This window comes from Lynx rufus, unplaced genomic scaffold, assembly GCF_022079265.1.
Source record: "Lynx rufus isolate CCGP_SWC_20201006 ecotype Redwood Valley unplaced genomic scaffold, mLynRuf1.p SCAF_16, whole genome shotgun sequence".
Taxonomy (NCBI): Eukaryota; Metazoa; Chordata; class Mammalia; order Carnivora; family Felidae; genus Lynx; species Lynx rufus.
The window spans coordinates 56,699,280-56,714,901 of NW_025814830.1; the positions used below are offsets into that span (position 1 = coordinate 56,699,280).

A 15,622-nucleotide genomic window follows, 5' to 3' on the forward strand; every position below is an offset into this window, starting at 1 on the left:
TCCCATACATTACACAGTGCTCATCATGATAAGTGAACTCTTTAATTCCCGTCACCTGTTTCACCCATCCCCCCCTCCTGCCCCCCCACCCCCCCCCCCGGTCTGGTAACTATCAGTTTGTTCTCTATGGTTGAGTCTGTTCCTTGGTTTGTCCCTTTTTTCCCCCTTTGTTCCTTTGCTTTCTTTCTTAAATTCCACATGTAAGTGAAATAATACGGTATTCATCTTTCTCTGGCTCATTTCACTTAGTCTTTTTTAAAAATTTTTTTTAATGTTTATTTATTTTGGGGAGAGAGACAGAGCCCGACAGAGCAGGGGAGGGGCAGAGAGAGAGGGAGACACAGAATCTGAAGCAGGATCCAGGCTCCGAGCTGACAGCACAGAGCCCGACGCGAGGCTCAAACTCACGAGCTCTGAGATCATGACCTGAGCCCAAGTCAGACGCTCAACCGGCACCCCACATCTCACTTAGTCTTGAGTGCTTCTCATTTTTTTTTAAATGTTTTTATTTTGAGACAGACAGGGACAGAGCATGAGCAGGGGAGGGGCAGAGAGAGGGAGACACAGAATCCAAAGCAGGCTCCGGGCTCTGAGCTGTCAGCACAGAGCCCGATGCGGGGCTCGAACCCACAGACTGTGAGATCATGACCTGAGCCGAAGTCAGACACTTAACCGACTGAGCCACCCAGGTGCCCCAAGTGCTTCTCATTTAAAAAATTTTTAAATTTTATTTAAATCCAAGTAAGTTAACATATAACGTAATAATTTCAGGAGTAGAATTTAGTGATTCAACGCTTACATATAACACCCAGTGCTCATCCCAACAAGTGCCCTCCTTAATGCCCATCCCCCATCTAGCCCATCCCCCACCCCCCATCAACCCTGTTTGTTCTCTGTATTTAAGAATCTTCTGTGGTTTGCCTCCTTCTCTCTTTTTATCTTATTTTTGCTTCCCTTCCCTTGTGTTCCTGTTTCTTAAATTCCACCTGTGTGAAATCATATTTACCTTTCTCTATTTTACTTAGCATCATATACTCTAGTTCCATCCACGTTGTTGCAAATGGCAAGATTTCATTCCTTTTGATCACTGAGTAGTTTTCCATTCTATATATACCACATCTTCATTCATCAGTCAGTGCACACTTGGGCTCTTCCCATACTTCGTTGTCGACAGCGCTGCCATAAACACTGGGGTGCGTGTGCCCCTTCGAAACAGCACACCTGTATCCCTTGGATAAGCACCTAGTCGTGCAATTGCTGGGTCGGAGGGTAGTTCTAGTTTTAACGTTTTAAGGAACGTCCACGCTGTTTCCCAGAGCGGCTGCACCAGTGTGCATTCCCACCAACGGTGCAAGAGGGTTCCCCTTTCTCCACATCCTCGTCATCGTCTGTTGTTTCCCGAGTGGTTGATTTTGGCCGAGACCGTGCGTTCCTAACAGGTCCCGTGTTGCTGCCGCCCAATGACTCTGCTTTGGGCCGCCCGCCTAGGGTCGTGTTTTTGGCCACAGACCACTGCTCCCAATATGCCTGCGGTTCTCCAAAGTGGTTGTAGCCCAATAGAGACCACCACGCTTGAGAGATTCAGACCCAGTGACCTCAGGGCACTGTCCCAGCTGTCCCAGCTCGGTGGTGGCAACGCTCTCATGCGGTTAAGTAGTGTTAATGCAAGCCCGTTGGCTTTGACTGACCCGATGGCCCCGGCCAGATGGGATCACGTGTGTTGGCGCACTGAACGTGGCGGGAGAGTGCCTGCCAGTCAGGGTCAGAGGGGCTGCTAGTGACGCTGACTCCAAATGACCCGGGTGGATAAGACAGATGTTTGTGTTTCTCTTGCAGAACAGTCACACCCAGAGTAACTTCACCTGGAGACACCTCCTTTGTGATGTCACAGAACGCCTGGGATCTGCGGTCCACCTGCCGGGGTGAAACCCCAGCTGTGCGCCCCTACCCCTTCTACCTCCTCAACTATAAAAAACCGATCACGGGGGCGGCGGGGGGGTGCCTCCCCAGGATCTCACGACAATGCCCAGCACAAGGCCTGCCGTGAGGGAAGAGCTCTGCGAACCGACGACCGTGTGTGCCCGTCACCGCACTCCCTCTTCCTTCTCTCGTGAGGAGGCGGCAGGTGTGAACAGCCCCACTTTATAGAGCAGGGAAACTGAGGCTCACAGGGACACTGTTCATATGCTGACACCCAGGGCCTCGGGCTCAAAGCACAGAGGTGCCATGGTGTTTACATTCAGAGACGCCCGGGTTCTGATCCCACCTCATCCATTTTCTGTCTTTCTAGATGCTGCTCCCCCAACACACACCCCCACCCCAGATGCTGCAAACGCTGTGATTAGCGATTCGTGCCTGACCAGGAGCTCATAGCTGTGCTGCATAGATAGTCAAGGTTCTGGGAGAAGGTCCATCATCAACGAGGCCTGAAGAATGATCAACGTCAGGCGGGGAGACGTAGGAGCAGCGTCCCAGGCAGCAAGAATGACACGTGTAAACACCTGGTGGCACAGGAAGTGTGCTGCAAATTGAGGGCAAAGAAGGAACACACGTGCTGGTGGGACAGGCTGGGCAGGTCACGGAGCGGGGACAGCACGCCCAAGGGTTCAGGTCTGATCTGGGGACAGGGGGAGCCGCCGGAGGGGCCTCGGGCTGGAGCAGTGAGATTACAGGCAGGTGACTCTTGGTGTCCAGGAGAGGATGGGGGCAGGGCACAGTGACAACCAGGGAACCAGGTCTGGAGCTGCAGGATTAATCCTGGTAGGTGGTGATGGTGGTTGGAGAAAAGGGAGGGTGGTTGGAGATTCATTGAGGAGGTAGAATGGGGGACAGAGTCCACGGTTCTGGAGGCTGGCAGCCCAAGAACAGGGAGCTGGTGTGGTCAGGTTCTAGTGAAAGCCCTCTTCCAGGGTTGCAGATGCCACCTTCTCGTGCCCTCCCGTGGCGGCTGGAGGAGGAGACAGAGAACTCTTTGCTCTCTCTTCTTAAAAAGGCTACATTCCTTTATGTCGCTCAGTAATATTCTACTGGACTGATGGACCATATCTACCTATCATCACTTGATGAACACACAGGTAGTTTCCCCTCGTGGCTGTTGTGAATAAAGCTGTTACCAACATCCATTCGTGTACAGATGTCTGTGTGCACAGGTTTCATTTCTCTTGGCTCAGCAACCCAGGAGTGGCATTGCTGGGTGATATGGTAACTCGTTTCTTCCCTGGCTCATTTGTTCAGATGACATGGGGCAAACATCTATGAGTTCACGCAACTTCACGGCGTGCCAGACTTATTTGTGGCTGAACAGTGGCAGACCGCACCAAGGAAGAGCTCCTAGTATTTATTGCAAATTTTCTGGAGGAGGAAGATGGCTGAATGAAGGCCTGCTCTGCCTAGCACGTCCCCAAACCCTTAATTACACCCAGAACCCACTACATAATCTGCAGGACCCAGCGCAAAAGGAAAATTGGTTCCCTTGTCGGCAAACGATGAAAACTTCTAAGGCCAAGACAGCCGGGCATTCAACCAAGCCCAGGACCTTCCTCTCCAAAATGGAAAGTGCCTTCAGAGGGGGGAGCATGGGACTCTTGATCTGGAGGTCCTGAGTTTGAACCCCACCTTGGGGGTAGAGATCACTTAAAAATAAAATCTTAGCGGCGCCTGGGAGGTTCAGTCAGTTGCGCTTCCAACTTCAGCTCAGGTCACGATCGTGTGGTTCGTGGGTTCTAGCCCTTCATCAGGCTCTGTGCTGACAGCTCAAGGTCTGGATCCCGCTTTGGATTGTGTCTCCCTCTCCCTCTGCCCCTTCACCGTTCACACCCTTTCAAAAAAAATTAATAAATTAAAATTTTTTTAAAAAAGTGCTGTGTTTGGCCCTCTGCAGGGTGGCCCCACCCCCAGGGGCTGTGCCCACAGCTGGTGAGCTGCCAAAATGCTCCAGGTGCCACGTGACGTCCTTCTGATACACTGATCATTCTAGTAATAGGGAGAGCTGTTTATTCCCACGGAAATGAAGTTGTTAAGCTCTGATATTTAATCTCAGTATCTGAGAAATGATTAATCTCTGCGTTGAGCTGATTATTTTTACGAAACCGGAAACGGTTACAATTTTGAAGCTTTGACATTTAAACTCAATACTCACAAAGGATCAATTCTGTGTTGAGTCGCTTACACTCAATGAACATAAAGCGATGCAGTCCGACGGAAGCCGCGAAAACTGTCGGGGCTCTGCGGTTTCAGCTCAGTGCGGGAAACACGAGTAACTTTGCACTGGGCGCGCACATCCGCGTGGCGGGAGCTCACGGGTCCGCGGGAAGAGGGCGAGGCCGCCGGGCGGGAACCAGCGGCGCGGGGCGTCACGTGACCGCGCGGCGCGGCCAGCTCGCCCCGCCCCTCGCAGGCGTGGTCGGGCGGCCGGCCGCGCGTGGACTCGGAGACACGCCCCAGGGCGGGGGCTTGGGCGGCGCCTGCGCCGTGGCAGGCTCAGGCAGGCGCGCGCCGCGGGGGTGGGGCCGCGCGGAGGCGGCCGCGCGGAGGCCGGAAGGAAGCGGGCGGAGGGCGGGGCGAGGGAGGGAAGCCCGCCGGCCCGCAGGACGACCGTCGCGGCCTGATGACGTCGCACAATGGCCGGCCCCCGCGGGTAGTGGAGCCCGTTTGTTCCGCCCGCGTCGCGCCTCAAGCCGGAGCCTGTGAAGAGCGGAAGGGCCGAGGGACGTCTTCCCCGCGCCGCCCCGACGCCAGCGGAGCCGTGGCCCCCTCCCCGCCCTCGCGCTGAGGTAAGTGTCGGCGGCGGCGGCGGGGAGGCCGGGCCGGCGGGGAGGAGGCCGAGGCGGCCGGGCGGGGAGCGTGGCGGCGGCGCGGAGCAGAGGCCCGGGAGCTCCGGCGCCGCCGCCTCCGGGGAGCGCTCCGGGCTGCGTCCCCGGCCGAGCGTGGCTCTCGGGCCCTGGGAAGGGGTCCCTGAAACACACACGATCCCGCGTTCAGTCCGCTGCGAGCCGGCCCACGGGGCCCTGGAACCCACTCAGACCCCGAACTCCCCGCGGCCGCCTGTGCGCCCAGCGGTGGAGTTGATACTCCCGAAGCTGTCATTTCTCTTCCGGGACATTCGCGTGGCACATGTTTGCCGCCCACAGCAGGAGTAGCGGGGAGAGGCACGCAGGTTCGCCCAGCGGAGGAGGCCAGCCAAGACCGGGGATGGGCTCTTCGGGAACTTTGAGCTCTCTGGAGCCTCCCGGAACTTGCTCCCTCAGCTTCACGGTGCACAGGTTGGGTGTTTTGCCTGTGCCCCAACGCGCGCGCCACTCTTAGGAACAAACTTAACTCCTTAAGTTAGGAGCCCGGAGGATGCCCAGTCCTTTGGAAAAACTCACTTCCAGCCTTGCATCTGCTGAAAGTTAAGTTTTGTCGAATACTTTGTGACAGCTAATTTGCCGAGTAGTGTGACCGATCATTTTAAGAGAGCGCTGTTCAACAAGGTCTTTGGCAGGAGTGGGGCAGTCTTCTGATCCGTTTTGGGGAAAATGGAAGGAGTGCTTGGCATCTGTAGTACTGTCTGGGGGCAGAGCAGCGGCTCATCATTTCTTCTTTGAGACTCACCTCCCCTGTTGCCTGTGGATGGGAGTCTTGGCCCGAGAATTTCACAGCCTGAGCACGCGTGTGGAGCGCAGCCAGCTCTGTGTCCCAAAGGCTGGAACTCCTCCCTGGTTTGGGGTGGGAAATGCTCACATGTTGTAAGAAAGCTCGGTGGGATCCTTTCAGAGAGCAAACAGGTAAGCTGTGGCCTTGCTCGTCTTTAAGAAGGTTTTTTACTTTTTCACAGCTACAGATCATCTCAAGGTGAGTGCTTCTTTCCTGAGGAGTTTTTGGTGGTCAGGCTTAGTCCGTTTGGGGGCGGTGTCTGTCACCAGTCTTGACATCCTTCCTTTAGATGTTGTGAACCTGTGACGTTTTGAATCAGGGTCGTAACTGGATGTACCAGAACTTAGACTTTCAAATACGGATTGCTCTATTAAAAGTTACCTTCCTGAAAGGTTACGCTTGTATTTCACGGGTGCTCCTTTGCCACAGCCTCCTGAGAACTCTTGTTTTGGCCGTAAGTACCTGCGTCGGGTGAGAAAATTAGTCCCCTTCGATAGTCGTACCCTGCATTTAACCAGAAGTCCTCTTACGTGGCTTAGTCGCTCCTTTCCTGGATTTCCTGTGATCTCTCGAGTGACCTACCTTGAGAGCACGAGTGTCTGCGGCCACTAGAGCGTGAGAAGAAAAGGTCCCAAACGTCGCTCAAAAAGAGAAGTTCCCAAAACGTTCTACACTTTAGCGTTGCTATTGGAATCCGTGTGCAGCCCTCCAGAGTGCTGCTGGGTGACGAGACACCACTCACTGCACGTCTGAGTTCTGGCATCGTCTTCTAAAAATGAGCACTTGTTTCCAGTTTTTGGTATGCAACAGGTAGTTTATCAAGTAACAAGATGTTGTCGTTTAGCCAACAAGCATTTATCAAGTGTCATCTGCCCAAAGCAGCCTGCAGTGGAAACACGGTGATGGATGGACCCTTGTCATTCGGTTCTCTGGGCAAGTGCACCATCTTGGGAGTCAAAGGTTCTAAACTTTGCCAAGAATCCTCGGTTACAGGGTGATTGTGTGAGAAGAGCCGAGTAAAAACTCCGAGCCCAGGAGTTGGTGAAGACGTGGCAAGAGGACGCCCCGTGTCACTGTCTGCATCCGTAGGCTGCGTGTTCTTCCTGGCATGTGGCCCGGGGTGTGCACTCACATGGCTGCCACGCCGAGTTCGTCTCCAAACAGGACATAGGTTCCCCGAGAGACGGTGAGCCTGCCCAGCACGGGGCCTGGAAGGCAAGCCTTCTTCTGACCCCCGGTGACACTTCTCTTCCGGGCAGCAGCGTGTGACTCGGGTTGTTTCTAACAGGCAGGTTCTTTGGCGTGTTTTTCTGTGCAGTGTGTTCACCTGTGAGCAGCCTCATACTGTAAAATCCCAAGGGGTTCCCCAGGTAAAGACGAGAGGCGACTCCTCAGGAAATTATCAGGGCCTTCTAAGGGGGATCGTACGTCCCAGTGTGCCTAGGACAGCACCTCCTAATGGCTGTTGTAATTGTTCATAGTGCCCCCCCCCCCCGCCTTCAGTCTCAACCGTGACCCCGTTTAGACAGTAAAGTATGTGGAGCCGTGCTACTCGGTGCCAGCTGTCTGCTGAGCTTGGGGAGTAGAGAGGTGAGTCTGAACCCTTCTCCTCAGGTACTCCATGTAGGGTGGGGGCGGGGCCCGCCGACAGACTTTGCAGACCAACAGTTGTGGACGGCGTGGTAAGTATGGATTTGGAACCCGGTAACGTACAGTATACTTAAGGCAACAGCTCTTAATCTGGGGACAGCGGATGGACCCCAGGGGGTCTTGAACTCCCTAAAGTGGAAGATACATTGCACATATTCTCGTTTTTCTAGGGACACGAGCCCTCCCTGCTCTCCTAAAGGCTAAGCACCACTACCAGAGAACACTGGGCTGCCCCCAGAGGGGCGGACTTTTTACTCCGCTCTTCTCGCACAGTCACCTGTAACTGAGGATTCTTGGCAAAGTTTAGAACCTTTGACTCCCAAGATGGTGCACTTGCCCAGAGTGGCAGGTGCCCTGGACTGAACCCCTAGTGGCGGGTGCCCTGGACTGAACCCCTAGTGGCGGGTGCCCTGGACTGAACCCCTAGTGGCGGGCGCACGGGGCCTTCGTTAGCCCTGCTGCCTTCTGGTCAGCTCTGAAAACTGCCTTTGAGAGTCAGGAAGTTAGCTTTGTGTCCTTGGAATGTTGAGTTGATTTCCATAATGTACACCATGGGGGGTGTGCACTCAATAAGGACTTCTTAAAGTGACTTTCCTGCCACAGTGCTCCAGCGTCTCCAGATGGTAATCTGAGTCTGCATTGCTCACGGGGCCAGTATAACGGTGTGCCCCTTTGGGGGTTCTTTTCTTGGATTTCTGTTTAGCTTATGTGCCTAAGATTCAAACTGCAGACGAGCTTAAGATGACTGGTGTCACAAGTTGGATCTTCATATGTTCGTAACTGGTTTTTAACTAATGGACTACATAAGTGGTGTGTTAATTTTTCCACATATACGAAAATGTGGTTTTGTAGGAGGGCTAAGAAGTTATAGATGGATCGGCACAAAGCCTTAAAAGGGAGAAAATAAAAACAGGCAGACTCTACTGGTTCAGTAGCAGGCCCCAGTTTGTGTGTAGGTTCTGTTCCCCCAAAAAAGAGTTTATAGAATCAGTTTGGAACTCAGGTCCCATTTCCTATAGAAACAGTGGCAAAACGTAGGGGTGGGTTCCTCGGCGGGTAGCACGCGCTCACGCAGAGTACGGGGCTCTGTAATTGACCACACGCTCCGGGTGCAGTTCTGACTTGCGGTCCCTAGATACCCACTCGGTGGCCATGCGGCCTAGGTCTCCTTATCTGTGACAGGGAACATGGTTTATTTGGAAGGCTGACAGGGATTGGTCAGGTGCCTGACACGGGGGGAAGGGGGGGGTCATCTCTCAGCAGGCGGTGGTGGCTGTCAGCTTCATTGCAGAGTTGTTTCAGTGATCCAGTCTTGAATCGAGTGGACAGCTGTTTGTTGGATGAAACCATGAATGAATTAACTCCTAAGTGCTCACAGAGACTGGAAGTGTGTCTGACGGGTGATAGGAGTCTGGTTCTTAGAAGTTGGGGAGTACCTTTACTTCTCACCAGTTCAGTTCAGATTCAAATGCGTGGAGCCTCTGTCAGGCACATGATCAGGCTTTAGCTCATCTAATTGTTACAATCTTGCAAAATAGATACTCTTGTCCCTATATTTCAGATGAAGAGACATACCGAGGTGTGGCCCGAAGTGTGCCCAAGGTCCCGACTCTAGGAAGCTGGGGTCCAGGTCTAACACAGAGGCCACACACTGTTGCACTGGGTGTCCCATTAAGATGCAGCCCCCCCAGCGGGTAAACTGCCCACTTTTTGCATTAGTTCGGGTATTTGAAGTTAGGTACTGTGTTTCTTCCATTTATTACTCTAGGATTTGATTTCAAGTTCCCAGAGTATAAAAGCCAGTCTGATTGGATCTAATCATGACAGCGAGACCAAAGTGCAAACCGGTTTGCATATGAGCCCCAGAAAAGAGCTGTTACCAGGTTAGGAGAGTTCGTGGCTGTGAACAGGATAGTATGTTGCGAGGCCAGTGGCGGGCTTGGAAGGTATTTTCTGCAGCCTGTCAGTTGTGCGATTTTTAATCTAGTTTGAGGGGACATTTAATTTTAGATAACAGTCGATTGATTTAAGTGGGAAGTCATTTTGTTTTCCGGGGTTGCCATCGCACTATAAAATGTGAAAATCAGAATTTGTCAGGTTTCCGGTAGGGGCGTCTAAGGCTCAGTAACCAGCTCCGTGTGACCGGCTGCCCACAGGGCACAGGTCTAGATTCAGCAGCTGCCCCGTGTGGAGAGGTGTCTTGTATGTAGCGTAAGAAGATCTGTGCAGAGATGGGCATAGGACTCCTGCACAAAGGAAAAGCTTACTGTCCACCAAGAAAGGGGAAGGGGCCCCGAGTGCTTGTTGCAACCTGGCCCTGTCTGACCGCTGAGCGTGGAAAGGCCTTAGCTTTCAGGCACCTCGCTTATCTCACGGGGGGCAGTAGGCGTGCTCTCTGGGGCAGGGGGGCCTACTTGATATTCAGCAGGGTCCACCATTTGAGGACTGACTTTTAAAAAATTCTCCCCAATAGTCCCCAGTCCTACCTCTGGATAGTACAGTTAGGAAGACTGAAGAGTGAATCATGCTCAAAACTGTGGCTATGAATGGATGATCAGGTTTGTAAATTTCTATTACCAGTGGTCATTTGGTTGATTTATAAAGTGGCAAATTTTAGGTGATTTGTCCTAACGTGTGCTCAATTATAATAATTTCCATTAACTGCAAAAACAGTGTTTCTAACTATCAATTAGGGTACCAGCTCTCGGTATGCATCTTTAAACACAGGTTCTCCTTTCAAAAGTATAAATTTGAAAGATACGTGTTTAATTTTTAGTTATATAAATGCACAAGATAATTTTACGTATCTCGTTTTTGAGAGAGAGCGCACTAGAGCACGAGAGGAGGAGGGGCTGAGAGAGTGGGGGACAGAGGATCCAAAGCAGGCTCTGTGCTGGCAGTAGTAAGCCCAATGCGGGGTTCGAACCCACAAACCGTGAGATCACGACCTGAGCCGAAGTCAGACACGTAACTGACTGAGCCACACAGGCGCCCCAGTAATTTTCTCTATTTATTGAAGTATGCAGTCATATGTGTGTGCTTCCAGTACCAAACACCAAGTAGCATGATTGTGACATACGTCATCTTAAATAATAACTTTGAAGACTCAGGTGAACGTTGAGCCCTTCGCCATTCCTGCTGTTGCAACAGTGACTCACTCCAGGTTGCGCTGGTGAGTGGTGTTGGTTTCCTGCACGTATACTCCGGTCCCACTGCGTGCAGTCTCCAAAATGGAACAGGGACACCTGAGGGCTCAGTCGGTTGAGCATCCGACTTCGGCTCAGGTCATGATCTCATGGTCTGTGGGTTCGAGCCCCGCGCCGGGCCCTGGAGCTCAGAGCCTGGAGCCTGCTTCGGATTCTGTGTCTCCCTCCCTCTCTCTCTCTCTCTGCCCCTCCCCTGCTCGTGCTCTGTCTCTCTCAAAAATAAACAAACAATAAAAAAATTTTTTTAAGGAAGAAATGGAACAGTATACTGTCTATGGGCATCAAGGTTGGAAAACCAAAAAACATACACTTTATTATTAAATCCAGATTGGTAAAAATAAAAGTGAGATCTTCTGAAATGACAGTCTTTTTACACGTGAAACTACTCAAACATGTAAGATTTTCTGCAAGAGTCCTTTTCCGTGATATACCTGTGTTAGGGCAGTGATTCTCCACTTTGCTGTGAGGAAATCACAGGGTGCATGAGTGAGTGCCACCTTCAGAGCATCTGGTGGTGGCTCCAACATACAGGTCTCTGAGTAGGCCCCGGGTCTGCATTTTTTTTAATTTTATTTTTTTAACATTTATTCATTTTTGAGAGTGAGAGAGACAGAGCGTGAGCAGGGGAGGGGCAGAGAGAGAGAGAGAGGGGGGGGAGACACAGAATCCGAAGCAGGCTCCAGGCTCCAAGCTGTCAGCACGGAGCCCGACGCGGAGCTCAAACTCACAGACCGTGAGATCATGACCTGAGCTGAAGCTGGACGCTCAACCGACAGCCACCCAGGCGCCCCCAGGTCTGCATTTTTAAAGCTTGTCCTGAGTGATCCTTTGGGACAGTCAGGGCCATGCTTACAGAAGCACGTTCGGGAACAGGAGCTAGCCCACGACCTGGGGACTCCCAAGGCCGGCCAAGGTTTCTGCTTCAGACCCTTGAGGGGTGCCTTCGGTTCTGCTGTCTCGTTCAGTGGTGCAACTTTTCTTGAATTTCAGTTCTTACTCTAAGAATTGAAAAAGCTGTCCCTTGCAACAGCTATCTTATTACTTTGTTTACCGGGTTGCACTTGTGACAAGAACACCAGGTCTCTGCCAGATCGCCGCAGATGTGAGGCGCTCACCCCCCAGCTTAGTCAGTACGTGCAGCCTGGTGGAGACCCCGTGGGTGGTGCTGGCCTCCCAGCCTCCCTGCCGGCGCAGCCAGCAGCAGTGGTCTGTGAACGGGGGCCTGGGGTCTGGAGGAGCCGAGTGCCGGGCCAAGTGCGGGTCCCGGGCCCTCCTGCCGGTCAGGACCGAGCGTGGGCCCCGGGAAAACCAGGGCAGATTTGCTTTCCGTTTTGCTAAGTGCTGTGCACCTGCGATCTTTTTCTTTTGCAGAATTGTGGGTACCGATGGATGTGGCCGAGAGCCCTGAACGGGACCCTCGCTCTCCAGAGGACGAAGAGGAGGAACAGCAGAGGCTCTCGGACGATGACATTCTGAGGGAGAGCGGGTCTGATCAGGACTTCGGCGGAGCTGGGGGGAGGGCTTCCGATCTGGAGGATGAAGACCACGCCGCCCCGGGACTGAGCCAGGAGGAGGAGGAGAGTCACTCTGACGAGGAGGACCAGGACCCAAGCAGAGGCCCCGCGAGCCCCCCTCGCGGGGAGGAAGAGCGCGCGAGCGACCTGAGGGACGAGGCCTCGTCGGTCACCAGGGACCTGGATGAGCATGAGTTAGACTACGATGAGGAGGTCCCCGAGGAGCCGGCCCCTGCCGGGCAGGAGGACGAGGCCGAGAAGGCTGGCGCCGAGGATGACGAGGAGAAGGGGGACGGGGCTCCCGGGGATGAGGGGGCCGCGGGCGCTCACGGCCTGGAAGACAAGGAGCCCCTGGAGACCGCCAAGGAGAAGAGCAAGGAGGACGATGACGGGGAGCTGGACGACGGGGAGCTGGATGTGAGTGGCGGGGCTGGCGGGCGGAGGGAGGAGGCGGGGTGCGGGGAAGTCATGACCACTCTGGGAGCCGTCACCGTGGTAACCCGGGAGTGCCAGACCCGAAGAGGACCAGGCTAGGCCCAGAGAGCTTGGGCCTGCCGGTCAGCAGCTGGCACAAGTCCTGTGGACGCCCCCCCCCCCCCACCGTCTGCTGCTTTGGTGGGAAGGCGGACAGACGCCCGACCCCGATTGTTTCCTTGAGTTCTAGGTTTGTGTGACAAGACATCGTTTCTCTCTCTGCTATCTTTAAATAATATTTGAGTTCACATTCAACTAAAACCATTGTGGATTTCAGTTCCTGTTAGGTTCTTGAGACTGGTGGGCTCCAGAAGCTTCCTTCCAGTTTTGTCTGTTCTTTCAGGCCTTTTTATCTTTGCCCCCCAGCCCATCCTCTGAGGGTCCCGGCTGGAAGTGTTCCTGAAGGGACCCTTAGGAATGGATAACAGGTGCATCCGAACACGCCAGCTTTTGATCAAGCCATCACACTTGGTTACAATTTATTTAAATAATTTGACTTTCAGGTTATGGAGAAGGTATTGCTGACGTACTATCTCAGACACGGATAGGCTGGGTTTTCATGATGCATAATCCTGCTGAAAGGACTTTAATCGTGATCTATCTCTCTCTTTAAGTTTTTTCTTTAAGTTCCAGTTGGTGAACGTGCAGCGTGGTGTTAGTTTCAGTGTTCAGTACAGTCATCCAGCATTTCCCTACATCACCCGGTGCTCAGCACGCCATGTGCCTCCTTGATCCCCATCGCCCGTTTCCCCCATCTCCAGCCCCCCTCCCCCCGGGAACCATCAGCGTCCCCGTCCCTTTGCTCTTTTGTTTTGTTTCTTAAATTCCACATACGAGCGAGATCATATGGTATTTGTCTTTCTCTGACTTCTCTCAGCATAATACACTCTAGTTCCATCCACATTGTTGCAAATGGCAAGGTTTCACTCTTTGATGGCTGAATGGTATTCCATCGTGTATTACACCCCGTCTCCTTTATCCATTCCTCAGTCGATGGGCACTAGAGCTGCCTACACAGTTTATCGTAAATATGCCGCAATAAACGTGGGGTGCGCGTACCCCTTTGAATGAGTGTGTTTGTATTTTGAGGGTAGGTACTTAGTAGTGGGATTACTGGGCTGTAGGGTAGTTAGACCTGTTTTTTTTTTTTAATGTTTATTTATTTTTGAGACAGAGAGACAGAGCATGAATGGGGGAGGGTCAGAGAGAGAGGGAGACACAGAATCCGAGGCAGGTTCCAGGCTCTGAGCTGTCAGCACAGAGCCCGATGCGGGGCTCAAACTCACGGACTGCGAGATCATGACCTGAGCCGAAGTCGGATGCTCAACCGACTGAGCCACCTGGGTGCCCCTAGTTAGACCTGTTTTTAACTGTTTGAGGAAACTCCACGCTGTTCTCCAGAGCGGCTGCACCAGTTTACGTTCCCACCATCTGAGCAAGAGGGTTCCCGTTTCTCCACATCCTCGCCCACACCTGTTGTTTCTTGTGTTGTTAATGTTAGCCATCCTGACAGGTGTGAGGTGGTATCTCAGTGTGGTTTTGATTTGTATTTCCTTGACATGAGTGATGTTGAGCATCTTTTCATGTGTCTGTGAGCCACCTGGATGTCTTCTTTGGAGAAGTGTCTGTTCGTGTCTTCTGCCCATTTCTTCAATGGATTATTTTCTTGGTGTTGAGTTTTTTAAGTTGTTTTGCTTTATTTGTGTTTTGAGAGAGAGAGAGAGAGAGAGTGTGCGCGTGCCAGCAAGGGAGAATCCCAGGCGGGCGGCGGGCACCATGCCTGGTGCGGAGCCCATCTCTGTGACCGTGAGACCACGACCTGAGCCAAAACCAAGAGGTGGGTGCTCAACCGACTGAGCCACCCAGGCGCCCCATAAATTTTATTTATTTAAGTGATCTGCACACCCCATGTGGGGCTTGAGCTCACGGCCCTGAGATCAAGAGTCACACACCCTCTTCCTACTAGGACAGACATCCCTGTAAGTTCTTTATAGATTTTGGATACCAGTCCTTTATCCAATACGTCATTTGCAAATGTCTTTTCCCATTGCGTAGGGTGCCTTTTAGTTTTGTTGATTGTTCTCTTTGGTGTGCAGAAGCTTTTTATTTTGATGTCGTCCCAATAGTTTATTTTTGCTTTTGTTTCCCTTAGAAGACACATCTAGAAAAATGTTGCTATGGCCAATGTCACAGAAATTGCTGCCTGTGCTCTCTTCTAGGGTTTCTATGGGTTCAGGTCTCACATTTAGGTCTTTCATCTGTTTTGAGTTTGTTTGGTCTGTGGTGTAAGAAAGTGGCCCTGTTTCCCTTTGCATGTCACTGTCCAGTTTTCCCATCACCATTTGTTGAAGAGACTGTCTTTTTCCCCCAGCATGTTCTTGTGTCTTTTGTAATCATGATCTTTTTTTTTTTTTAATTTTTTTTTTTTTCAACGTTTATTTATTTTTGGGACAGAGAGAGACAGAGCATGAACGGGGGAGGGGCAGAGAGAGAGGGAGACACAGAATCGGAAACAGGCTCCAGGCTCCGAGCCATCAGCTCAGAGCCTGACGCGGGGCTCGAACTCACAGACCGCGAGATCGTGACCTGGCTGAAGTCGGCTGCTTAACCGACTGCGCCACCCAGGCGCCCCAGTAATCATGATCTTTAAAAAGTTGAGTTTTGGGGTGAAAGCCTGAAGTCCTACCGAGTAATGCTTTTACTCAAAGGAGTCGAGAGAGGCACAGAGCACATTGAGATAATGGGGGGGGGTACCCCAGGGGAGGCGACGCTGCTTGTCTGGGAGTCATTACAGTGGAAAGTGTGTGGAATCTGTCAGAAATGTTCTGGGTTGGAGGAGGGAAAAGGTTGCTGCTTAAATACCTAACGGTAGTCCTCGGTAAGCACCACACCTCCTTAGGTGCCCATTCCGTCTTCACCTGTGCTGGTAGGCCGTGGTCGTGCCTGGTTTTAAACATTGCTTATCTAACTTAGGCTCGTAAGAACAGAACTTGGTGGGGACGCGATGTATGTGGTTACAAGCTCCGAATTTTAGCTCTTTTCTTGCAGCTCTGCTAATAACCTTTGCTTTGCTTAAAGGGTATTGTCAGGGTATGATTATGCAGGCGTCCTTGGGTTTCCCAGCCATGCTGCCTTTCCGGTTTT

At 52.4% G+C, this 15,622-nt stretch overlaps 1 protein-coding gene across 1 annotated transcript in view; it reads left to right on the top strand.

The window, feature by feature from the left end:
• The first annotated feature begins 4,610 nt into the window (after nucleotides 1-4,610).
• The window catches only part of ZC3H18 (zinc finger CCCH-type containing 18), a 59,324-nt gene continuing 48,312 nt past the window's right edge, over nucleotides 4,611-15,622 (top strand). Inside the window, 2 exon segments of the mRNA XM_047078907.1 lie at nucleotides 4,611-4,772; nucleotides 11,862-12,421. Of these exon segments, the coding sequence (XP_046934863.1) occupies nucleotides 11,876-12,421 (546 nt within the window). The 5' untranslated portion in view covers nucleotides 4,611-4,772; nucleotides 11,862-11,875.